The 26445-nt window shown below is 37.3% G+C and overlaps 4 protein-coding genes across 4 annotated transcripts; 2 read left to right on the top strand and 2 right to left on the bottom strand.

The window, feature by feature from the left end:
* Positions 1-574: 574 nt before the first annotated feature.
* On the bottom strand, positions 575-10940 carry LOC106136458 (3-ketoacyl-CoA thiolase, mitochondrial). The gene is made up of 8 exons (XM_060949430.1): positions 10784-10940; positions 9648-9814; positions 8358-8489; positions 7661-7925; positions 6100-6275; positions 2511-2705; positions 1687-1841; positions 575-1374 (listed from the first exon to the last, which is right to left on the bottom strand). Exons 1-8 carry the CDS (start codon positions 10800-10802, stop codon positions 1293-1295), a joined length of 1191 nt encoding a protein of 396 aa, XP_060805413.1. The 5' UTR covers positions 10803-10940; the 3' UTR covers positions 575-1292.
* An 817-nt stretch (positions 10941-11757) lies between these two features.
* LOC106136430 (acyl-CoA-binding domain-containing protein 6) lies at positions 11758-13688 on the top strand. Its single transcript, XM_060949643.1, has 2 exons — positions 11758-12509; positions 12828-13688. The coding sequence occupies exons 1-2, from the start codon at positions 11867-11869 to the stop codon at positions 13598-13600; spliced, it is 1416 nt and encodes a 471-aa protein (XP_060805626.1). The 5' UTR covers positions 11758-11866; the 3' UTR covers positions 13601-13688.
* LOC106136429 (SRA stem-loop-interacting RNA-binding protein, mitochondrial) lies at positions 12504-12831 on the top strand. Its single transcript, XM_013336980.2, has one exon. The coding sequence runs from the start codon at positions 12566-12568 to the stop codon at positions 12821-12823; it is 258 nt and encodes an 85-aa protein (XP_013192434.1). The 5' UTR covers positions 12504-12565; the 3' UTR covers positions 12824-12831.
* A 4704-nt stretch (positions 13689-18392) lies between the features above and the next one.
* LOC106136437 (CCR4-NOT transcription complex subunit 11) lies at positions 18393-25849 on the bottom strand. Its single transcript, XM_060949432.1, has 10 exons — positions 25687-25849; positions 25497-25588; positions 24795-25018; positions 24048-24208; positions 23427-23574; positions 22619-22738; positions 21452-21640; positions 20704-20843; positions 19870-20035; positions 18393-18619 (listed from the first exon to the last, which is right to left on the bottom strand). Exons 1-10 carry the CDS (start codon positions 25737-25739, stop codon positions 18491-18493), a joined length of 1422 nt encoding a protein of 473 aa, XP_060805415.1. The 5' UTR covers positions 25740-25849; the 3' UTR covers positions 18393-18490.
* Between the last annotated feature and the right edge of the window lie 596 nt (positions 25850-26445).

Here is a 26445-nt window from a genome sequence, read left to right as displayed (position 1 = left end):
ATATGGGTCAATGCCCTAATCATAATTAAAACTTGATTGTGATATTCCGCGCAGTCGATGATTATTTTCAAGTTTGAATTTTCTTACCCCGCTGGTACAAAACCAGACCAGTGACAGTTTCACTGTACAATGATTTATCCACAAAAGTCGCACAAGTGTCGTGGTTCCTGGTACTAATAGGAAAAAGAATAGGGCCACATTTCATTCCCAAAGATGTCGTAAAAGGAAAGTTAGGTATAGGCTTATAAATTAAGAGATTATTTTTTTAGGCAATGGTCTAGCAACCTGTCACTATTTTAATTCTATCAGAGCTGAACGTAGCCTATCAGTCTTTTCAAGACTGTTGGCTCTGTCTACCCCGCAAGGGAAATCGACGTGAGTATGTGTATGTACGTTAAAATATCTGTCTCCTTTCCAACTTTTTCTCCGTCTACTCTAGTTTTTAAAATACCTTAAACAATAAAGCAACAGCTAAAAAGCTATTAATTTAATTTGACATGATTTAAGATATTTAGATAGACAAATGCTTTCTTTTGTTGCGGATCAAGTAATAAATAAAGATGCAGTTATTTGTAAAAAAAAAACATTTATTTATTCAACAAAACACAAAATACATCCAAATAATATATGTAGGTACATACATAAACATGTTTTATACAACATTTACACTTATAAATATATTTTCACTTACAAAATATAAATTCTACGATTTTGTTGTTTATGTACGGATCAGTCTATCTTTATGATAACAAGAATTATCTTTCTATTGTGCCAAAAAATATATTGGTATATATATCTTTTTACTGATATGAAAAGTTACACTGTTTTTACAAGGGCATCTGGGGCTCATTTCATTATTGAAGATCCAAGCTTTGTAAAATTTGATAGCTATGACAGAATATCATAAAATCAGCAAATTGGGAAACAAATTTTCAATTTTTCATGATAGTTTAGTCTTAAGAACAGTGCCTCAAATTTGTTAGTACAATTATTTTAAAAACAAACATACATAATATGAAAACCTTTCAATAAATAAATATATACAGGACAAATTACACAGATTGAGTTAGCCTCGAAGTGAGTTCGAGACTTGTGTTACGTGATACTAACTCAACTATACTGTACAATAAACACTTACATAGATAAACTAATTCTGGTGACTATACACAGCTAGAGAAACAATGACACTTTAATATACTTAAAAAGTTAAATTGGCAATAATTGACCTCTCATGTAATATCCTACCATGTTGACCCCAGATAACCCTTAGACAACAATATCCGATGTTACATTTAGACAGATTCTACAAGCACTGCAATCCCCTGACCTCCTCCGATGCAGGCGGAACCAATACCGCGTTTTAGACCACGACGTCTGAAACAAGGAAAATTAGTTTTAGTTTCATATACATACATTTAATCACGTCTATATCCCTTGCGGGGTAGACAGAGCTAAGAGTCTTGAAACGGCTGAACGGCCAAGTTCAGCTGTATGGCTTTATGATGGAATTGAGATTCAAAAATAGTGATAGGGATATTCGAAAAAGTCTTCAAAAGAAGTTCACCCGCATGGCTTAAAAACTACATACATACATACATAAAATCACGTCTCTTTCCCGGAGGGGTAGGCAGAAACTAAAAAAAAACTACCTATTGATAAAATATTTTGAGTTTGGATGTGACATACTTGAGCTCATGGACCAAGTGGGCAGTGATCCTGGATCCAGAGGCGCCCAGGGGGTGTCCGAGGGCGGTGGCGCCTCCGTTCACGTTCAGCTTCTCAACATCCAACTTCAGGGCCTTGGCGCACGCCAGGGTCTGAGCGCAGAAGGCTTCGTTGATCTGGTGAACATAATAAATATGTATACGGGATAAATTACATAGATTGAGTTAGCCTCGAAGTAAGTTCGAGACTTGTGTTACTAGATATTAACTCAACGATACTATATTTTATAATAAATACTTATATAGATAAACATCCAAGATCCAGGCCAATTAAAAAAAGTTCTTTTTTCATCATGCCCTAGCCGGGCTTAGAACCTGAGACCTCCGGTGTCACAGACAAGCGTACTACCGCTGCGCCACATGTATAATGTACTATAAATTTTCTTGAAGAGAAAATCAAATCTAATCTTTTTTTGACCAGTAGATTTTCTTAAACTCTTCACAATCATAAAATTTAAAAAGTTTATTTTATTTAGAGTACATATCTATGTATAGTATGTGAACTTATTATATGTAAGGTAAACATCGTGAGGAAACCTACACATTCAGGCAACTGGATGTGTGACCATGATTGATTCAATACGGGTTAGGTTCCCCTGCAAAGGTAAAAGGCATAGATGTCGCCACTGTTTTATTATCCTTTTTACTCTGTGTCACTTTACAATATAATTGCTTGGTCATTGTTCATTGCTCCGTGTTTTATTTTATCTCCCTAGATTATCAGCTAATAACCACATTAATATAACAGTTTTCATCAACAAACTTCTGGTAATTGACAAAACTCACCTCAATGAGGTCAATGTCGTTGAGCGTGAGGTTGGTGACCTTGAGCAGGTTCTGTATGGCGGAGACGGGGCCGATGCCCATGATGCTGGGGTCGACGCCCACGTACGCCCAGCCGACCAGCCTGGCGAGGGGCTTGTAGGCCTTGGACACCTCCTCGTTGGCCAGAACTATTGCGCCGGCGCCGTCGCAGATGCCCTGTATCGGAATTTATTTACTTTATTTTTTTATTTTTTTTTTAATCAGAACAAATTGGGAACTATATTTTCTATCACCAAAATTTATATTTGTCATCAAGTTGTATCACCTAATAAATAGATCTATCGCCACGAAATATTTTCGTTCTCAGATAAACAAAAATTGTTCCCAGGTATGAATTATCAAATTAATGTTAATATATGTGTAAAATAAGAGATCGATAACCAATAAAATTATATTGAATTACATGAATATAAACTTCGTTCTTATAATAATAATTTTGTTACTTAAATAATAGCTCTGTGCTCAGAATGGTAGATCTGTCACCAAATAAATCGATTATCGATCCCTGACTGCGACTCCTTTTTATTTGATATTTTGTCACCAATACAGTAGTAACATTTTATTTCGTTCAGATATTAAATTAATAGTATTCGTTACCAATTTAATACATCAATTTATAATTTTAATGAAAAAATGATCAAAGGGGCGGAGACAAATTGGCGCGCTTTAAAAATTGACCAATCCGGCCTCAACGATGGGTAGTAGTTAACTATTGATTATTTTAACTATAATTAAGTGTTTTATCTACTATTCTGCTAGCCAGCTATTTTAAACCAGCGCTGATTGTTCAGTGGTTATTATTTTTAAGAATAAATATTGATTATTTTAACTTTAATTAAGTGTTTTATCTACTATTCTGCTAGCCATAAGCCAGCTATTTTAAACCAGCGCTGATTGTTCAGTGGTAATTATTTTCAACAATAAATATTGATTATTTTAACTTTAATTGTTTTATTTACTACTCTGCTAAAAATTTTATTTAAATATAATTTATACTACCAGTGGAAATTTAGAACCTTGGGAGTCTAGTTAAGTAGCAGAATCTTTTAGTTGAAACGATGATGACAACCCTAATTTTTTATTTGAACTTAATGCAATTTGCTAGTAACATAATATGATTTATTGGTGATCTCTTTAAATTAGTTTGCTTAAATACTTATTAGGACACACCTATTATAATACATACAAAAACATTTATTTGGTACTAGACCTTATATCTCAGGATTTTAGGTGATTTATTGTGGAACTGATTTTGCATTGTTTGGTGACTACATTTTGGTGACAGATCTACTATGTTGAGGACAAACTCTATAATTTAAGAAACACAAAACTAAATAAATTGGTGATAGCTTAAATGATACCCGAACAAATTACACAGATTGAGTTAGCCTCGAAGTAAGTTCGAGACTTGTTTTACGAGATACTAACTCAACAATACTATATTTATAATAATAATAAATACTTATATAGATAAACATCCAAGACCCAGGCCAATAAGAAAAAGTTCGTTTCTCATCATGCCCTGGCCGGGATTCGAACCCGGGACCTCCGGTGTCACAGACAAGCGCACTACCGCTGCGCCACAGAGGCCGTCAATTATTTATTACTAGCTGTGCCCGCGATTTCGTCCGGGTGGAATAGTTATTTTGGGCATCATTGAAGCCCTCAAGGATGAATAATTATCCTCGCTTTTTTCAAATTTACATTATTTATTTGCTCCTAAAAGTTGCAGTGTGATGTTATATAGCCTAAAGCTTTCCTCGATAAATGGTCTATTCAACACAAAGAATTTTTCAATTCGAACCACAAGTTCCTGAGATTAGCGCGTTCAAAGAAACAAACTCTTTAGCTTTATAATTCTCTAAACTAATATCCATATGAATGAATGTGGACTTACAGTAGTCTTTAAGAGTTGGCTCTGTTTGTACCGCAAGAATATAGGTACACATATTTTGTGCCATATGGTTCTCGACCCAAATAGAAAAAAGAATAGGACCACTCCATCTCATGGATGTCGTTAAACGCGACTAAGGGACGGGCTAGCAACCTGCCACTATTTGAATCTCAATTCCACCTTGAAGCCATGCAGCTGAACGTGGCCTCTCAGTCTTTTTAAGACTGTTGGCTCTGTCTGCCCAGCAAGGGATATAGACGTGACTATAGGTATGTATGTACGTCGGTCACCTAAGGGCCCTTGAACTTTTGTACTTTGACCGTAGAATTAGAGATAATGTGTACACTTTAGACTCACAATAAATGCAAATAATATTGTTTTTTTTTTACAATGTGAAAGCAAAGTTCAACAAACAGCGTCCGATAAGCTTAATGTGTGTGATAAGATAAATTATTATAATAAAGATATTTGATATATTTTAATATATGTATATGATTCATATAATCACGTCTATATCCCTTGCAGGATAGACGGCGGCAGGAGTCTTGATAAGACTGATAGGCCACGTACAGTTGGTTTGGCTTAATGATCCAAATAGCGACATGTTGCTAGCCCATCGCTTTAAAAAATAAGCTCAAGTTTATAAGCCTCTCCCTTAGTCACTAATTTAGTATATTCCGTCCACGATTTAGATTTAAGTGATCTATATTTGTAGTAAATTGACGTCCGGTGAAAATGCTGCAGTGTAGTTCGTTCCGCCGGTTCTTCTACACGTGCGCTTTAGAAGAGGCAGTAGTTATAATAAGGATGATGACTAGGTCTTAAAACATTATTTATTAGTGCATAACATGATAGAATACACGTAATTAATACGTTATGTGAATTTTTGGTTATAATGTTGACGCCCTATATGTTTTACTAGAGGCCGCCCGCGACTTCGTCCGCATGGAAACCCTATCAATCCCGCGGGAACTCTGGGATAAAAAGTAGCCTATGTGTTATTCTGGGTCTTCAGCTACCTACATACCAAATTTCATGGTAATCGGTTCAGTAGTTTTTGCGCGAAAGAGTAACAAACATCCATACAAACTTTCGCCTTTATAATAGTAGTAGGATATTCTTTCAAAGTATGATGGGAAAGTCCATTTAAAAAAATCAAAATTATTTAAATATAATTATGCCAGGAGTGAATAAACAATAATATGAAATCACTTTTATTAAGACATTATATCCATAATCGCAATAATTAAGGTAGCTGCCATACAAATAAAGTTCATGACGGGAACAAGATACTCAGTTGTGACGTCACACGTGAGTAACGTTTTGTGAGGTGCGTTTTGGACTCGTCCAAATAATGTGTTATGTTACCCCGTATATCTCGGGTAGTTTATTGTTTATTGATGCCATTCAAACAATGTGTTAGTTGTTGTGAAACTAAAATAACACTAAAACAAAAAAAAAATTGTCATCATGCCTATTAGATTTTACATGTCAATAAGTGATACCTTGTATCCGATTTTAAAAACCAATCTATTCTATTCTAATAACAAGTGTCGCAAATTTATAAATTTCCTAAAAAGTTTTATAAGAGTTTCGTCTCGAAATGTTCAATTATATCGACATAAAAAGAACAAGAAGATAGATGGAGCCACTTACAGAAGCTGAGCCAGCGGTGACCAGCCCCTCCTTCTTGAAGACGGGCGGCAGCTTCTTCAGCGAGTCCAGGGTGGTCTGCGGGCGCGGGTGCTCGTCCGCCGCCACCTGCACCTCCTTGCGCTTCACCGTCAGCGTCACCGGCACCGTCTCCGCTTTGAACACCCCCGCGTCGCTGGCTGGGGGGACAAATGAGGAAACTCTCATTTAAAAGAAAATTTGCACATCGACAGTATATACATACATATGGTCACGTCTATATCCCTTGCGGGGTAGACAGAGCCTACAGCCTTGTAAAGACTGATAGGCCACGTTCAGCTGTTTGGCTTTAAGATGGGATTGAGATTCAAATGGTGACAGGTTGCTAGCCCATCGCCTAAAATAAGAATCCCAAGTTTGTAAGCCTATCCCTTAGTCGCCTTTTACGACATCCATGGGAAAGAGATGGAGTGGTCCTATTCTTTTTTGTTTTGGTGCCGGGAACCACACGACAGTATATTATGCTGCTTTTACTTTTTATTTTATTTTTGTTGTAGTGCCGTGTGGTTTCCATTGGTGTCGTAAAAGGCGGCTAAGGGATAGGCTCGGGATTCTTCTTTTAGGCAGAGGCTAGCAAACTGTCACTATTTGAATTTCAATTCTATCATTAAGGCTGAACGTGACCTTTCAGTCTTTGACTGTTGGCTCTGTCTGCAAGGGATACAGACGTGTATAATCACGATATGTAGGTATGTGTGTATGTTTATTTTATTTATTTGGTTCAGCAAACGATTACTCTCATAAAACTTAGATAATCTAGGTTAACAACATAATGTTATTTCCAAAAGTGCAACCAACAACGCTGCCAAGTGCAATCATCAGCTTACTTCTTTTCCACTTAAGCGTTTCTAGAACCTTCCAACTTAAGCAAAGACGATGATTAATTAAAAGTTTTATTTCTTACCTTCCTACCCATTGGCTGACCACAGTACGAATCATTCAGTCCCAACTAAATAACATATGTATATTTGAAGGCAAAATATAGCCTATTTTACTGAATATTATATTAACTAGCTGTGCCTTCGTGTGCCTAACTTCGTCCGCGTAAAATAATTATGATGGGCATCATTGAAGCCCTCAAGGATGAATAATTTTCCCTGTTTTTTTCCACATTTTCCATTATTTCTTTGCTCCTTATAGTTGCAGCGTGATGTTACATAGCCTAAAGCCTTCCTCGATAAATGGTCTATTCGACGTAAAAAGAAATTTTCAATTCGGACCGGAAGTAGTTACTGAGATTAGCGCGTTCAAACAAACAAACAAACTCTTCAGCTTTATAATATTAGTATAGATAAGACCTTTGTTTCAGCATATTTTGTCCTGTTCCATTGCAACTGACATGCAATTATGAAAGCTTTTTTCTTTAAAATTAAGATTCATTTCAGCTTATCATGATCCCATCTATACACGTCCCTCTACTGATGTCGATGGCATCTATTATTGCGTGTTAAACTTTATCCAGTTTCACTTAAGATTACTATATTTGTCATTCTACTATTTTATCTTTTATTGATCTTCATCTTACCTGCCTTCCACCTCTGCTGTGACCTCAACGCGAAGTTATCACACTCCTCCCTGGTAATACTGAACTGGCCCCCCAACTTCTCAGCGGTCATGCCCATTGGCAGACCACAGTACGAATCAGTGAGTCCCGACCACAGAGTGTCTTCGAAGGCGTAGTTGGACCCTAGGATCGTGCCAAAGCGGACCCCGCGGACTGCGAACGGGGCCTGGGTCATGTTCTCTGTGCCTCCAGCCACGGATATTTTAGCTGCCCCGGTAATGATGTCCTGTGACCAATTTTGTAGTTTTAATATTCAGTTGTAGATTTTCAGTTTTAATTATTTTATTGCATTTGATCATTATAGTATACGCGTACCTAAATAATTCCTGAATAATATTCAATGTTGTTCATATCAGTTGCACCAGGTATTGTTCAAACCAGTGCACTTTGTTCAAGAACAGTTATATATTGCACTGGTTTGAACAAACGTTGTTCATAATGCCCTATTGTTCAAACCTGTGTACTGTGTTCAAACTTGCTTAATGTTGTTTATACCCGTGCATTAATGTTCAAACCTGTGTACTGTGTTCAAACTTGCTTAATGTTGTTTATACCCGTGCCCTAATGTTCAAACCTGTGTACTGTGTTCAAACTTGCTCAAATTTGTTCATACCCGTTCAAACCTGTGTACTTTCGTTCAAATCTGTTCATTTCATACCTGTGCACTGTTGGCAACAGACTGGAATCCTGAGCCGCACAGCCTGTTGATGCCGAGAACAGGCTTGTCCTGAGGGATGCCAGCTTTCAGCGCTGCATGGCGAGGTGTGTAGATTCCATCCGTGGCTGATGACTGGACAAAATTCATACGTACATATAATCATGTCTATATCCCCTGCGGGGTAGACAATTAAAACAAAATTAATAAATACTTTATTTCTTATCCTTGGGTTTGCGCGAGACTTTCATGGGAATTTCGCGATACAGTAGCATATAAATGGATACACTCTGCTTCACATAATCAATAATAACTCTTCTGTTACAGAGGACTGATGCACAGCCGAAACTACTGAGCGTTGAAAGTTGAAATTTGGTTGGTTTCCTTATGATCTGAAGGTACGGAGTGTACCTTCACTTCTAGGGGCACTTGGGGTGAACAATAGATCTAAACAATCTAGTCCATTTCAAATAGAAATGTAAGAATGTTAAATACCTAAGTAAGTACCTATGTATAAATAAAAAATTTACAGATACATAATTTAATGCTTTTATCATTTCTGTGTTATCAAGGCATGAACTACAGTGATAATAAGTTAATAACTTCTTTCACTGAAAAAATCAAAATAAAATAATATGTCAAGTTGTCAAGGACTATCATAGAAAAAGCACCAAGTTGCTTTAAATTTCCCGTGTGGGAGTTGTGCAATGTATTAACATGAGGTCGCAGAAAGTAGACTCCAACCCTGACCTGAATCCTACACAGGAAAGACAAAACTAACTAAACGCCAGACGAATGTACCTATAGGATTTTAATAACTCTTAAAACTTACATAAGGCACTTGTTATAAATATTATAATTAATTCAATATGGACATAAAAAAAATATTGTAACAAAGTAGTTTTCCAAGACCTACAATCTCTCAGCTCCCATGAGAATGTAGAGGAAATAAAGCCTATGTGACTTTGCTTTTAAAAATAAAACAGTACAATATTTTATTAATTTCCAACAAAAGTACAATTTTTTTTAATAATAAAATAACATAGTTAAACAAACATAAGTAGCTCTTACTACTTGTTCTCTTTTTTACTTACAATGACTACTTGTTATATTTGTCTTTTTGTGTTCTTATATTCGTTAACCTTCTCCTTTCAGATGGTATAACCATCCATCGACCAATTTCATAACTTCGTGTCTCTTCAAACCATGACATTGTTAGAATCATTGAAAGTTCGGTGGATGCCATAATATAGAAAAGAAAGCGAGATACATAAGTAGCTAAAAACAACTTACAGCGATGACCTGCCCCACAATAACGGTGTCAACTTTCTCTGGAGGTACTCCAGCTTCCTTCAGCGAGGCAGTTATGGCCAGCGATGCCAGCTCCGTGGCTGTTGTGTTACGGAACACACCACCGAATGTACCAAAGGGTGTGCGCTTAGCTCCCAGAATAAATATTCCTGTAGGCAATTAAGATAACCTAATATATAATCACGTCTATATCCCCTGGTAGGGTAGACAGAGCCAACAGTCATCAAAAGACTGAACGTTCAGCTGTTTGGCTTTATGAGAGAATTGAGATTCAAATAGTGACAGTTTGCTAGCCCATCGCCTACAAGAGGAATCCCAAGTATATAAGCCTATTCCTAAGTCGCCTTAATACTATTATGAAGACAATAAATTCTCACATGGAAAATAATCAAGCACATCTTCCGGCTTCCTAGCGGCGTCGGCTGGCGTTCTACAGAACGACGCGGGCAACATTACACGAGCGACAGTACACTTAGTCCTTAGTCCCCTTTTACGACATCCATGGGAAACAGGAAGAGTGGTCCTATTCTTTTTTCTATAGGTGCCGGGAACCACACATTTAGTTAACAGTAAAAATCAGGATGTAGGTACCTACATGGGTTATAACGTGCGATTTAATTACAAACTCTTATTGAGAGTATGCAATACATGTATTGATTACTGGGAATTGATGTATGTACTTTTGTTATGAGAATTATTTTCAGTTAGGTAGGTACGTGAGAATTCTAAAAAAAAAAAAGTATATTTGTTAACGAAATATACTTACTTATAAATATACCTTAAACGAAATTTCGGTCTAAGATAAGTCATTACGTATTCATTAGTAGTTTGGTTTAATACTGAAAGAGGTATTTCCGAACTTTTGGACTTCGTTCATACAAGAAAATTGTATATTCAAAATAAAATTTTGTAGAAAGAAATTAAATCAGGCTCTTACATTTTATTTAAGAAATTAAATCTGATGTTGTTTTTGTTAAAAATTTATTTATAATTAAAACCTGTTAATTCTCATTTGCTTCTATTGAAATTCTTCAAAACATAACAAGTGGAATTTGACCCCGACCTTCGAAGCAGGCGATAACTTTTGTCGTAGACTTAAAATTAATTATTATACTAACCTTTTGATGCTACTGCCATTTTTCAAAATAGATAAAAATTATTCAAAAATAAAATCGAAAAGTAAATAAAATAAATAAAACCGGCTGTAGACACCTCAGCAACACCAAAGTTTTTGAAGTAAGGTGAGGTGAGGAGAGGAATGAATGAGTTGGAAATGAATGAAGCATATCATGAATGAACTAAAAAAGAATGAATGGAGAAGAAATATTATTTTTTTATATTTGTTGGAATGGTGATACCCTTGGCTGATACATTTACTTTTCACCAAAAAAATTTTACTAAAGGCTTTGAAGCTTGATAAAAAATAGAATATTTTTGGCAGGTAATAATACGCAATTGTAAAAGAATAAATGCGTGTGTTTTAGAGATTGTACGTATGACTGTGTGTGTGTGTATTTGTGTGGCGCTGATTTTTTTAGAATTAAAACGTAACATTGCATATAAATACGTCTATATCCCCTGCGGGGTAGACAGAGGCAACAGTCATCAAAAAACTCAAAGGCTACACACGCTCTGCTGCTTGGTTGAATGATAGAATTGAGATTCGCCTCATATGACATCAATAGGAAAGAGATGAAGTGATCCTATTCTTTGTTTTTTGATACTCGGGTTATTAATTTAAAAATGTAGTTTCTGTACGGACAACACTTCGGCTCGTTGATTAATAAAGTGAATAAATTAAATTTTCTTTAATTCTCCTCATAATTACTCGGTGTCCTGTTTAAAGTGCTAAAAAAATAATTTGAAATTTTTACTCAGGTAAACTTAATATAAATTGAGATGATTTACCGATCAATGTTTTTTAGTCCATGGGATTTTTATGATTCTTGTGAGCTTCCTGAAATCCTGACTGTCCCACGTTGAGGGGTAGTCGTGGGATGAAGGAACCAAGAACGAACAAAATAAAAAAAAAACAACAAAATGTCAATGGCATGTGTCAATTGTCACTTAATTGAAGTAGTGGGTTGGTTAGTTTTTTCCCCGAGGTTTTTTTTTTCCAGTCAGTAGGTATTCCGCTCATCGTTCGTGAATTTCTGCACTAAAAAAGGTGATTTTCTTCCAATATTAACGAGGTTTAAGCAATGACCGATGGTCGTCCAGTTAGCGGGACCCTGAAAAAGTTCGTCTTCCGAGGCAAGTGTTCGAATAACGGCGACAATCGAAGCGAATACCTAGAAATTATAATACCCGAGCTTCTTACCGCTGGCTACTCCTTTTACACGTGGCCTTCTGCGTCGCTCTTAGCTTGGTATCTGTGGACCCAAAGACGACATTTACGCGGTCTACGTGTATTAGAGCTCGGTTGCGGCACTGGATTACCAGGAATATTAGCAGCTAAGTGTGGTGCCCGTGTCACATTAAGTGACAGTGTTGCACTACCGCGCTCCCTTCAACATTTATCTACTTGCTGTGAGGCAAACGGTCTAGTTCCCGGCCGTGACGTACAAATCTTAGGGCTCGCCTGGGGTCTACTCTTGGCGGACGTCCATTCTCTCCGCCCTGTAGATCTTTTGCTAGCTTCCGATTGTTTTTACGAACCGTCGCAGTTTGAAGAAGTGCTTTCGACAGTTGCGTATCTGTTGGACGGTACTGACGGTCGATTTTTGTGTGCTTATCAGGAACGCAGTGCGGACTGGTCCATTGAAGCTTTGCTGAAGAAGTGGGGACTCAAGGGCGCTCTTCTTGACTTGGATTCACTGACCGAGAGCTCGGGCGTGGACTACAGTGCCTTGATCGGCGACAGGTCTTTGCATTTGCTAGAAATTGTAACTGTGTAGGTAATGGCCAGTACAGCCAGAGCTGCTCGCCTTTATGTGGGCAACCTGCCGTGGACTGTGGGCCACCGCCAACTTAGAGAATATTTTGCCCAGTTTGGTCCAGTACAAAGTTCTAGAGTAGTCTTTGATCGTTCCACAGGTCTCAGCAAAGGCTACGGGTTTATTGAATTTGTCAGCCCGTCGGCTGCCGCTGATGCTACCAACAAACAAGTCCATACTTTAGAGGGTCTTAACTTAACTGTTCAAATCCAGAATAGCTAGATAGCATTTATAATGGCAGAGGCGCTTCCAGAATACCCAGATTCAGACTTTTCAGATAATGAGCAATCACCTTTAGACGTAACTTTCAATAAGGCAGCTGATCATTTGCGGAAAATTACTAACAAACTAGATAACAATCAATTACTAGAGTTGTATGGCCTATTCAAGCAAGGAACAGAGGGAAAGTGCAATGTACCAAAGCCAGGGTGGTTAGAAGGTCGCGCCAGGAGGAAATGGGAAGCTTGGAGGTCACTAGGAGACTTGCCCAGCAGAGAAGCAAAAGAAAAATATATAGCATTAATTCAGCAGTTAGATTCGGAATTTTCCCATAAACCTGATGGCACACCTGGAACGAAGGAAACTTGGGTCACTGTGTCATCTATGAGACGTTCACCTGAACTCGACCTTGTTGCCCACGAGTTGTCACTCATAGACGCGGCAAGAGAAAACTGTGCTGATAGAGTTAGAGAACTTTTGAAGAAGAATCCGGAATTAAGACATGAAAGAGATGACGAAGGTCTCAGTGCGTTGCACTGGGCTGCAGACCGAAACGCGACTGAAGCCTTATTGGCTGCCATTGAGGGTGGATGCCAAATAGATGCCATTGACGAATGCGGTCAGACTGCACTTCATTATGCAGCGTCTTGTGGTCACGTAGACTCAACCAGGATCCTGGTAAGAGCAGGAGCTTCTCTGCTAAAAGACGATGAAGACTGCACTCCTGTAGATGTAGCTGCTGATGCCGAAATAAAGAAAATTCTAGATGGTGTAAAGTAGTTGTTAATGGAATATAGCATGGCGCCAGTTTTAGTTATAAAAAAGGAAATAAGGTAGTTATATAATTTGAATAAACTTTTAAAGAGATCATAGTGTTTTAATTTGTTTAACTACCCTACAATGCAATATCATATATGAAAGTAAATATCAATCATTTTATCAGTTGCATTTTAAAACTAAGCCATTTCCAATGAATCATTAGTATGTAGTATTTTGGATACTAGTTAGAAACATCTGGGGGTATAAATAAAGCAAATGTTATGACACAAGAAAACCACTTGGTTGATATTAAATTATAGTAATATTTAATATTTTTTTGTAGGACCTACCTTACATAGACAAGTTACAGTTACAGAATATAATCTTGTAACTGTGATGAAAATTTGAACAAAAGTGCATCCAGTAAGTACCTAGTTCCCGAGATTTTCACTTTAATGTGATTCTACTAGGATGTCATGTGAAGCATTACGCCAGCAATTAGTAATGATAGAAGATAAATGTGTATAGATAAATCGAAAATTCTATCATTAAGCCAAATAGCTAAACGTGGCCTATTAGCCTTTTCAAGGCTGTTGGCTCTGTCTACGCCACAAGGGATATAGACGTGACTATATGTAGGTATACATAAATCGGCAACAACTGGTCTGCACTTTTTTCAAACTTTCGTCACAAGTTGTTATTAACTAATTATCCAGTAACATCTCGATTTCATATTCAGCACTTGTTGCTGGCGTAATGCACGCGGCTGTTCAGATAGTTAAAATTTGAAATTTTATTCATTATTATGGGATTCTTCCTATCACTTAATAATTCAAATTACTTATAACTCAGTTTACTGCCGCTTCCAAAGCGTTAGTGCAGAAGAGGTGACAAAATTCACTACAGGATTTTTTTCATTGTAGGTTGCTAGTCCATTGTCTAAAGTTTATTTAAAAAAATAAAGCAACTATGTAGCCAATATAAATAAAATAGGTATTAAGCTTCAACTAAATCCCAAAGAGAAAGGAACAGATGAGTGTTTAGCTTAGCTTAAATGCGAAAGTAAGTTGTTTTACTTCACACTTTTGAACCTTTATTAGGCTAAATAAATCACCTCTAGTTTTTCCATACTATATAAAATTATGAGTCTGGAGAAAGACGTAGAGTAGGTACTTCCCATCCCGGGAAAAACTATGGTTCCCGTGGGATTTGCGAAAGACTTATTTTTTTGAAGGTGGCTAAATAAGTATAAAATAAAACTTGAATAGGCAAATCATTTATTACAAATTGTAAGAAATATTTACAATAAAGATCATAGTCTGTATAACTATTGGCTTTTCACGAAGATTGACAAGGCATGAAAAGTGACGAAGATTTTAATTTAGATCTACTTTAGTTACCCTGTATACACAGTTATTATTTTTCATATATTTAATTTATACCTTTATGAATGTACCTTAACTATAGCATTAGTAAGAAAATATATTTTAATTTAAATATACTTAACTCTATTTCAGTTGGTAAATACGACTCGGGAGATACCTGGGCCACTTGCCATACACCAAGCCGAAGTGGCGCAGCTATCTCCTGAGGGGTGAGTGCGAGTTTTACTCGATACAACCCGTCGAGCAAGTATGAGAGTCAAAATGACCTGAAAAAAATTGTACCTCTTTCAAAAAAGAGTTACTTATTCAATAAAATATGTACACCCGCCATTTTGACATTCGAATGGCGGGTGTACCCAAATATTTCAAATTCTATAAATAGTACATAAAATATGATTACACCAAAAAAATGTACCTAAACATTACCTTTAGAAACAAAAAACAGACACCTGATAACTTGGATAGTTCCTGAGAAACAAAACAATTTTTTTTAAACAAGGTACATAAAAGTATGCTTCAGGTACATTTTTTTTATATAGGTACAATTTAATTCCTGGGGTACACCCGTCATTTTGACTCTCATGAGCAAGTAATCGCGAATTTGTATGGAATTGCATTAGTGCCATCGAGTTACCACTAGATGGCGTTGAGCAAATGATATACAAATTCGCGTTTACTTGCTCGACGCGTTTGATTGAGTAAAACTGGCATTAACCCCTCTGAGCCCTCAGTACCGCCTTCTGTTAAATCCAATGTGTTCCGATAGACGCTTTTGCATTAATTGTAACTTATTGTATAAATATAGATTACAATTGTGTGTTATTTTAACAAATATGCCTCGTCAGCATTCGTGATAATCCATAGATTTATTCGCTAACCACACTATAGCAAGGATTTTTTTTTCTATGTTTTTTGTATGAAATCAATGAGAATGGTAATCAATCAATGGAATTAAACTACTATATAACAGGGCAAGATATAATTATGAATCGTAAGATGAGACTTAAGAATATGCAAAAAGATGATAATAGAATGTTACTAAAAGAACCATTAATATTTCATATAATTTTCTACTCTTCTCTATTTAGACATATGTAAAGAAATTAAAGGGACTTAACATTATTTAGGTATTATAAAATGTTCTTAAAAATTACAATTAGGTACGTCTAAACTATTCACACATCACAGTGTTATAATATATAGTATATATATATATATAACTATTTTATAGTTGTAAATATATATAATACTACATATATATATATATACAACTATATAACTAGTAATATATATATATATATAGAGCCTTACAAAGGTCGCATAAAATACATTCAGAAGGGCACAGTCAGATTCAATACTCCGTGCATTGGAGAATTTAATTGTCGTATGACTTATTATCCCGCTTTAAAATGCGTGATGCGCATAAAGGGCAAAGGTTCAAATCCCAACTCGGCCATGCACCAATGACTATATTCGAAGTTATGTACATTAGTTTAAATACCAGCCGACGCTCTTACGGTGAGGGAAAACATCGTGAGGTAACCTGCACATTCAACCAACTGGATGTGTAACCATGATCGATCCAATTAGGGTTAGGATCCCCTGCAACCCGGTTAAGGGTTAGGTTCCCCGGTGGGGCCAGAAATGGCCACTCAAAATTTATTTACTACACAAAAAGATACTCGAAACATGCCGAGCTTGCATGAAGAGAGTTATCTATGAATGCGGATGAAGCGATGGAAGTATGTAGAGGCAAGTAGAAAGAGTTAGTCTCTGCCTACCCCTCCGGGAAACAGGCGTGATTTTATGTATGTATGTACAAAAAGATAAAGGATGCGAAAATGTGTATATTTAATACTTATATGTTAATATGTTGTTATGTAGCTGAGCTGTTTGTGATTCCAAAATAAAATAATAATAAATTGTTATTTAAAAATTGTGCTTGAAGTATCGCGTCGCGTCGTGGTGTGAACAGACCCTTATATTGTAAGGTTATCTTAGTTCTGTTATAGGAACCAAATAATTATTCTACTTACTAAAACTATTTAGGTACATTGAGGAACTTAAAATTAGAACCACCTTATCTATAAAATAATACTAACGATCTGCGCAGTGTGCGCACGAGATGAGATGCATATAAGTAACATCGTTATTGAGTAAAATATATAAAAAAATACAATACATATAGTCACGTCTTGCACCCTTGCGGGGTAGACAGAGCCAACATTCTTGAAAACTTGCCTTTCAACGTTCGTGAATAAGAAGGCTGATGTGCGTGTGCGATTTTCCTTTATTCTACGCGATAAATTGGTCAGTCAGTCAGAATCCTCCCCGTCTACGCCTTTCTTGACGGCCTCTGTGGCGCAGCGGTAGTACGCTTGTCTGTGACACCGGAGGTCCCGGGTTCGAATCCCGGTCAGGGCATGATGAGAAAAGAACTTTTTCTGATTGGCCTGGGTCTTGGATGTTTATCTATATAAGTATTTGTTATAAAATATAGTATCTTTGAGTTAGTATCTCGTAACACAAGTTTCGAACTTACTTCAGGGCTAACTCAATCAGTGTAATTTGTCCCGTATATATTTATTATTATTATTATATTTTTTATTTCTTGGCGTCTTTGTGGGAAACCTCTTCGGAGTCTTCGGCTTCGGCTCTCTTATTCACGAACGTTGAAAGGAAAAATGTCTTATATTCTCTTAATTCTATATTTTATTATTATTATTCATTTGTGGGCTTTTAAATTTATCTTGACATGTCAGCCCCGTTCTCACTTTTTACAGTTCCAGTTAACCTCAAAGTTAGAAATAGAGTGAAGATTACTTTTTATTCGTGAATTATTAAAGGCCTAGCCCATCAGAGTCATGTTATGTGCAGGAGTCTTACATTTATGCTTTAGTATTATACATGGATTTACCGCTAAAGCTACGTTGCCAGCACGTAGCAATCAAATCCATAGATAAAACCTATATATTTTTAAAGAATCCACAAAAATTCGTCGTTACCTTTTCCCACTTTCTACGTGTGTACGGCACAGTATGTTAATTTTTATGGTGATAAAAATAAGAATCAACTAAAATTGACTTTTAAAAATAAACTCGAATTAAAAAATCTATTGTATGTTACGTGTGCCGTGTGGTTCCCGGCACCAATACAAAAATGAATAGGACCACTCCATCTCTTTCCCATGGATGTCGTAAAAGGCGACTAAGGGATAGGCTTACAAACTTGGGATTCTTTTTAGGCGATGGGCTAGCAACCTGTCACTATTTGAATCTCAATTCTATCATTAAGCCAAATAGCTGAACGTGGCCATTCAGTCTTTTCAAGACTGTTGGCTCTGTCTACCCCGCAAGGGATATAGACGTGACCATATGTATGTATGTATTGTATGTTACAACGGGACGGCTTTAACGCCCGGAAACGGCTTTAACGCCCTCAAAACGGCCTCGTATGTATCACCTTTATTTACCGCGATCAGTAAATCAGTGAGTCAGTCAGCGTACTCCCCGTCACCGTCCAGCTGTCAGTTCTCCTTGGAGTCCTTGTGGGAGCCCTCGCCGGAGTCCAATTGCTTGAGCAACCTGAACAAAGCGGCCGCCTCCCGAATACGGCTGAACTCTATGCAGAACGCTTCCACTTCTATGAAAAGTTCCTGTTGGGCAAGAGAAATTTATATAAATTAACACTCATCTTATTGTGATGGGGGTTAAAATTTAGTGCGCTCTACCTTTACTACAAAAGGATGCGTCGTTTTTTTTAGTTTCAAAATAAAATGCCATCAATTCAAACTACTCGTATAAACCATTATTACGTTAAAAGTTTTAATGTCATAACTTTTATTTATAGTAACATTATAAAGCTGAAGAGTTTGTTTTTTTGTTTGAACGCGCGTATCTCAGGAACCACTGATTCGAATTGAAAAATTCTTTTTGTGGTGAATAGACCATTTATCGTGGAAGTCTTTAGGCTAAATAACACGCTGCAGCTTTTAGGAGCAACGAAAAAATGGAAATTTATAAAAAAAAAAAGCGGGGCAAATTAATCATCCTTGAGGGCTTCAATGATGTCCAAAATAACTATTCCACGCGGACGAAGTCGCGGGCACAGCTAGTAATTTTATATAACCACTTGCAACGATGCCTGCACACTTCTTTCGCTTCATCCACATACACAACTCTCTGAATTCAATCTCGTTTAGTTATAATTTCCTTAAACTTTACACAATCATCCACCTTATGTAGTATATGTATGTTTATTTTATATTGAGTGTATATACGTATATATATATATATTATATAGTCATACTTATGTTTGTAATATATTATACGCAAGTGTATTAAGTAACCTATTAGTATTTATATAATTTTTTATTTTACAGTTATCACACTACTGTACATCCATCTCAGTTCGGTCCAAAGGTTCAACTGGCAGAGAATGCCTTGTGGCATTAAGTCCACCTGTTGTACATTTTATGTGCATAAAGTTTAAATAAATAAATAAATAAAAATAATAAATAAAAATAAAAAATAAAAACATACATACATACATACATATGGTCACGTCTATATCCCTTGCGGGGTAGACAGAACCAACAGTCCTGAAAAGACTGAATGGCCACATTCAGCTATTTGGCTTAATGATAGAATTGAGATTCAAATAGTGACAGGTTGCTAGCCCATCGCCTAAAAAAGAATCTCAAGTTTATAAGCCTATTCCTTAGTCGCCTTTTACGACATCCATGGGAAAGAGATGGAGTGGTCCTATTCTTTTTTGTACTGGTGCCGGGGACCACACGGCACTAAAAAATAAAAATAATAAATAAAAATAAAAATCTTGATCTGACCTTTCAGCCCCGATTTGAAGTCTCAAAAGTCACATAAAACACGTTCGCGACATACTCACCTTAACATTGATGATCTTGTTTCTGATGAGCGACTGCAGAAACACACACACAAGCCTCACCAGCCGGTTCTGCATGTACCTGTCTCTGATAGTCTCGCATGTTGATATGCAGTTGCTGATGTACAAGTGTACGAAGTCTACCGGCAGATCCACCGATGTTGTCAGCCTGTTGGTTGAGATTGAAATTTAAATTATCACAACTAAACTTCTTAATACAAGGAGAGTGTGGAGGGAAAGGTCGGAGTGGGAAGGCCTAGACGAACGTATCTTGATCGAATTAAGGACGTCCTGGCAATGGGTCAGGTCAAAAGTACCGCCGAGCTTGCATGAAGAGAATTATGAATGTGGATGAAGTATGCAGAGATCGTGGCAAGTGGAAAGAGGTAGTCTCTGCCTACCCCTCCGGGAAAGAGGCGTGATTTTATGTATGTATCTTCTTAATTGTGCCGTGTGGTTCCCGGCACCAATACAAAAAAAGAAAAGGACTACTTCATCTCTTTTTCATGGATGTCGTAAAAGGCGACTAAGGGATAGGCTTATAAACTTGGGATTCTTTTTTTTAGGCGATGGGCTAGCAACCTGTCACTATTTGGATCTCAATACTATCAGAGTCTTTCCAAGACTGTTGGATCTGTTTAGCCCATAAGGGATATAGACGTGACCATATGTAGGTATGTATGTAAATTAATCACTTAAACAAATATAGTCATGTAGGTATATTATATATATATAGTCCTATAAATGACCATTTGTTTTACATATGTGGCGCTATTTTTTGTAAACGGTTGTTGGTCTTCCAAATAAATAAATAAAAAAAAAAAATATTACAAGTACCTGTTGACAACCTCCATGGAATGCAATGACATCTCCATATTGACGAGGACGCTGAAGTACTCCGTGATTTGCTGGGAGTTGATCAGCTTCAGCAGCACGGAGATCGCCACCATCGGATTGTTCTCCACCAGCTCCGGCAGCTGAAACAAGTGTCTGAAGTTATTTTTGGAAAGAAATTTGGCAATTCTTTTTTTTCTAAGGAGATGGACCAGATAATTATATGGTACCAGGTTTTACCCCCACCTAGCGTCACCTACAAAAAATACATGTTTTTTTCGCAAATCCCACAAGTACCATAGTTTTTACCGGGACGTGAAGTACGCTGTCTTTCTCCAGATTACTGATTATATATAAAATGGTAAATTTTAATGAAGATTGGTTCAGTGAACGCGTGAAGAGACAACAAACAAACAAACAAACTTACTTTCGCATTTATAATATTAATAGGGATTTTTACTATTTAGAGGAGTAAATACAATTTTAAATTAATGTAAACACGAATAGGTTGAACAGCCAAGGTGATGCAGAACAGCAGCCGCCTCGAGTCAGCTGAGGCAGCTCCTCGTGCTCCAGCTGGCTGTATGTAGCTACATCACCTGTGCCGGCAACAGAGAGATCTCGTAGACAGTGCTGGGATGCTGGTCCAGCAAGGCCAGCAGCCGCTGCTGCTGCGGGGCGCTCAGAGCCGCCTCGAGTCAGCTGAGGCAGCTCCTGGTGCCTTCCAGCTGGCTGTATGTAGCTACATCACCTGTGCCGGCAACAGAGAGATCTCGTAGACAGTGCTGGGATGCTGGTCCAGCAAGGCCAGCAGCCGCTGCTGCTGCGGGACGCTCAGAGCCGCCTTGAGCGCCAGCTGGGTCAGCTCCTTGGCCTCGCTCACGATGCTCTGTGGCTCTTCTGGCTTCTTCTCCTCTTGCTTCTCCTTCTTTTCTTCTTGCTGTAAAAGAGAATTAAGCTTTATTGCCTTAATTAGCTTTTTCCAACAGCTTCATCCGCGCGAATTTATCGATATCGCGTGTATACGCCCGAATTGAGATGATTTATACGTGTCACCTACACCATTTATTTATAACTAGCTGTTGCCCGCGACTTCGTCCGCGTGAAGTTCGAGTTCAATCTTAAACATACAGTCAGATATAGACAGACAAAAAATGTAAAAAAAAAATCTCTATCCGTTTCAGTCAAAATTTTAAATGTACAGACAAAATATTTTTACCGTTTTATTACATGTAGTATTTTGATTTTCAGTTTTTTGATATAAAATACTCAAATAACACAAAAAAAAAATATTTTTAATAAAAAATAAAATCTTGTTTTTGTTGGGACTCGAACTTGGACCGCCAACTTCACACTCTCACGCGCTAACCAATGGACCATCGAGGCCGTTGCGGTGGTGTCGAAATTAAAGTAGACTACATACATATGGTCACGTCTATATCCCTTGCGGGGTAGACAGAGCCAACAGTCTTGAAAAGACTGAATAGCCACGATCAGCTATTTGGCTCAATGATAGAGTTGAGATTCAAATAGTGACAGGTTGCTAGCCCATCGTCTAAACAAGAATCCCAACTTTGTAAGCCTATCCCTTAGTCGCCTTTTACGACATCCATGGGAAAGATATGGAGTGGTCCTATTCTTTTTTGTATTATATTAAATATATTGATATTGTGAAGTTGACGTTGTTGAAGAAAATGCTGCAGTGCAGTTTGTTACCGCTTCTTCTTCTTCCGCCCTTGGAAGCGGCAGTAAACTTAGTTTTAAGTAATTTATTTGACGTCAACCAATGTTGTTAAACCATACGTTTTGACAATTATTAAGCGATATGAAGTATCCTATATAGTAATGAATAAAATTTTTGAATTTGAATATTGGTGCCGGGAACCACACGGCACTTTATTATAATGTATTTATTTACCTTGTTAGCAGTCTGATTGTTTCTGCGCTCGCGCTCCGGTTTGAGACCGACGAGGCCGTCGCACTCCGTGTCGTATAGCGGAACGTACGCGCCGCGATTCACCAAGTTTTTCCATACAGCCTGAACGGGAGTAAAAATTTTATATATTTATTCATGTTTTTTAATGTAGACAATATATATATATATATACAGGACAAATTACACAGATTGAGTAAGCCTCGAAGTAAGTTCGAGACTTGTGTTGCGAGATACTAACTCAACGATACTATATTTTATAATAAATACTTATATAGATAAACATCCAAGATCCAGACCATCAGAGAAAGTTCGTTTCACATCATGCCCTGACCGGAATTCGAACCTCGGAACCTCCGGTGTCACAGACAAGCGTATTACCGCTGCGCCACAGATGCCGTCATTTCCAAGATTTAGATTTAAGAGATCTACATATATTAGTAAATTGACGTCCGGTAAAAATGCTGTCAGAATCAAAAAGTAAACAGGTTCGAATTCCAATCCCTCAGTCACCAATGACTTTATTCCAAGTGTTATTCAAATTAGTTTTTTTTTCTTAGGGCGAGGGAAAACATGACCAGGATACCTGCACATTCAGGCAACTGGACCATGATCAATCCAATATGGGTTAGGTTCCTCTGCAAAGATTGTGGAGGTCAGATGGGAGTTGCTTCGGGTAATAACCTGACTCACCCAATCAGGATCCATGGTTACACGCATACCCCGGGTCCTCACCAGAGTGGAGACCGAGAAACAACCAGGACTAAAGCCAGGAGGAAGAAGATTTAGGTACCTCGTCTGCAAATGGTATATCGGTGTCGATGAGGAAGCTTGGAGGGGGGATGGGTCCAGCTGCTTTGAGTGTGCGATGTAACGGCATGTAATCGTTCCCCATCAGGGCTTCCAGCAGCTCCTTCATGGCCATCCGGTTTGGGGGGGTCCTGGACAGAAACAAATTTATTAAGATCACAAATTAAAATTGTACCATGTGATTCCAAAAACCAAAAGAAAAAATAACAGGACCACTCCATCTTTTTTCAATGGATGTCATTAAAGGTGACTAAGGGATAGGCTTATAAATTTGGGATTTTTTTAGGCGACCGGCTAGCAACCTGTCACTACTTGAATCTCAATTCTATCATAAAGCCAAACAGCTGAACATAGTCTATCAGTCTATTTAGGACTATTGGCTCTGTCTACCTCGCAAATGATATATGATATAATATAATATAATGATAGTCGTGATTATGTATGTATTTGTAAAATATCAATGTTTTTTTGGAGTTTAATATTAGTAATAATAAGCTTTACGTCAATTGCGCATAGATTCTTCATTAGTTTTATATAACATCTTCATATCACATAGCAGTATCAATCTAATTTACAAAGTCAGACCAAACAAAAACAAACTCACCCATCACTAAGCGGAATGAGCGCAGGCGCAGTAGCTCGCGCCATGGAGCTCATTTCAGACACGCGCTCGGCGACCACCGCCTGCAGCGGAGAGAAATCAAACTCCAAGTCTTTCGGAGCCACCTCGGTCAGCATCACCTGTTTGGCTGACTTCTTCATCACCTGGAATTTACAGCGAATTAACATTATGGAATGAAGTGGAGGGAACCAAACCATATGGCTGATCACCTATGCGCTGGACTGACCAAATAAAATCAGCATTGGGAAAATGCTATCGGAATACACCAGAAAGAAATGGTGTTGGCGTCTGCCAACAGAAAGATATGGCGGGAGATCGTGAGGAAAGCGTTGGCCTCATTGTGACCAGGACCGCTCTGCCAAGAGCGAAACCACAAAGAATGAAGTCGAGAGGAAAAGACCCAGGTCTTAGGCTGCAGTTCAAAGCATAGGTTGTATTTGTTCAGAGCGGTCAAATCCGAATCATTGCTCCCACCAAACTGAGAATCAAACACGCATACATACATAGGCAGAGACTACATCTTTCCACTAGCTATGATCTCTACATACTTCTTTTGTTTCATTCACATTCATTATGATATAGTAATAAATAAAAAAGAATTTATCATTACAATTTGTAAAACAAGGTGTAGGATATTCCTGACTTGACCTTTGCCAGGACATCTTTAATTTAATCAAGGTTCGTCTATGCCTTCCCACTGACAATTGTCATTGTTACGTGCATACTTACATCCTTAATATTAATAGGCAAGAACCCATGCAGTTGTCCGATAAACAGCCTCTCCTGCGGCAGTAGCGGCAGCAATCCGGGCTTGCCCTCCAGCAGATACAGAAACAGCGGGCTGAACGGGTTGTCCAGCTTGTAGACGTCAAACAGGAGCGCCAGGGCAACCACACGCTGCCCGGGAAGAGACAAGTCTCCGCTGGTGATGAGTGATGAGAGCAGGAGGCATACTGGAATGAGAGTATAACTTTATGAAGCTCTTATAAATGAAAATATTATAATATGGTACTGTTGAGACAGTATAGTAATGAAAATAAAATTATATAGTACTGTCTCAACAGTACTATATTATTTTTATAAATCCAGACTACTAAGTCTCGAACTAATTTAAAAGCTAGTTCAATTGTGTGTGTTGTGCTGTATGTACTTATTATCTGATTTACATTATTAACAACTGTAACTGGGACAAAAGCCAGGAGTCTGATGATACACATGGCTTATGACTGAGAATTCCTAAAACTCCTTTGTCTTCTTGAACAAAATTGTAGGATAATTCTTTTGTAACTTATATTTTTTCTTTCTTTAAATTCAGAAGATATAGGCAGATATATAATAAATCTGTAAAACTATTCATATTAAAGATATTCCGTAAAAGTTTGAGATAAGTTTTGCTTATAAACTTAGTTATATAGATGACAATATACTTACAGTTAAAATGTTCCGATTTTGGAAACCTCTTTTGTACTTGAGCGCATATGGAGTCTAAGCTTTGTGAATCAACTGTTTGTTCCGAAAACAAACTGGAACAGAAAAAGTGGAACAAAAAAAATTATAAGTAATTTCATAAATGTAGTAAAACCATTCGATAGGTTAGAATAGTAAATTTAAAAGTACTCACTCTAAGATGTATTTACTATTTTCATTTAATAATTGCTGCTGTGTTTGTGACATATTGATGGTAAAATTTTACAAAAGCAGACCTAAAAATTTTATCAGAGAAACAAAATTGTTTCACTGAGATCAAAACCACAACAAAACAGAAATAACATTTTACTCTATGGAAAACACCATAACCATGATGTTTGTTTGACATTGACAATTGACTTGCTTGACTAGTGTTGCCGATGGATAGTCTTCTGCTATAGACTATCGATAGTTGAGTAAAAGTAATAGTATCAGGAGGACTATCGATAGTATTGATAGCTCAGTTACTTAGAACTATTGAAACAACAATACTATCAATATTATTGAAGCTCAAAATCAAATGCTTATAGTTTTTGACTATTGATGTGACCACAGACGTGAATATATAAAAAATACAAGTACGATGGACCCGATGTTCCATACAGTTAAGCTCTTATATTTGAATGTTTTTTGCCCGTCGTTGATAAGCGACCACAAATAAAGGGTCTCAATTACTGAAGCAGCAGCTTCGTCATGGTTGATTTTGATATTTAGTGTCATAGTTGAATGCATGCACAAAATTGCGTTTTTATGCTGTTTACCATTGAGGACATCTATTAAATGGAGTCAACTTCTAACACAGCAGCTTGTTCATGGCTGAGTTTGATATAACGTTTTTACGTTACACTTACACCGTTCAGGCACAGTAGCATGGAACGCGCAACGTCGTTTTTATCGCCTGAAAAACAACACT

The sequence above is a fragment of the Amyelois transitella genome, chromosome 19 (assembly GCF_032362555.1).
Source record: "Amyelois transitella isolate CPQ chromosome 19, ilAmyTran1.1, whole genome shotgun sequence".
In the NCBI taxonomy this organism is placed as follows: domain Eukaryota; kingdom Metazoa; phylum Arthropoda; class Insecta; order Lepidoptera; family Pyralidae; genus Amyelois; species Amyelois transitella.
Note: the sequence above shows the minus strand (reverse complement) of the source record. Positions and strands in the feature narration are given on the sequence as shown.

Coding starts and splice junctions, on each gene's coding strand:
- LOC106136458 (XM_060949430.1), bottom strand. Junction 2,706..6,099: donor TCACCGCTGGCTCAGCTTCT/GTAAGTGGCTCC, acceptor ATTCCGATACAG/GGCATCTGCGACGGCGCCGG. Junction 1,375..1,686: donor CACTTGGTCCATGAGCTCAA/GTATGTCACATC, acceptor TCCTTGTTTCAG/ACGTCGTGGTCTAAAACGCG.
- LOC106136430 (XM_060949643.1), top strand. CDS start 11,867: ATGACCGATGGTCGTCCAGTTAGCGGGACCCTGAAAAAGTTCGTCTTC. Junction 12,510..12,827: donor GAGCTCGGGCGTGGACTACA/GTGCCTTGATCG, acceptor ATAGCTAGATAG/CATTTATAATGGCAGAGGCG.
- LOC106136429 (XM_013336980.2), top strand. CDS start 12,566: ATGGCCAGTACAGCCAGAGCTGCTCGCCTTTATGTGGGCAACCTGCCG.
- LOC106136437 (XM_060949432.1), bottom strand. CDS start 25,739: ATGTCACAAACACAGCAGCAATTATTAAATGAAAATAGTAAATACATC. Junction 23,575..24,047: donor CTCATTCCGCTTAGTGATGG/GTGAGTTTGTTT, acceptor GTTTCTGTCCAG/GACCCCCCCAAACCGGATGG. Junction 18,620..19,869: donor ACAAGATCATCAATGTTAAG/GTGAGTATGTCG, acceptor CTTGCCCAACAG/GAACTTTTCATAGAAGTGGA.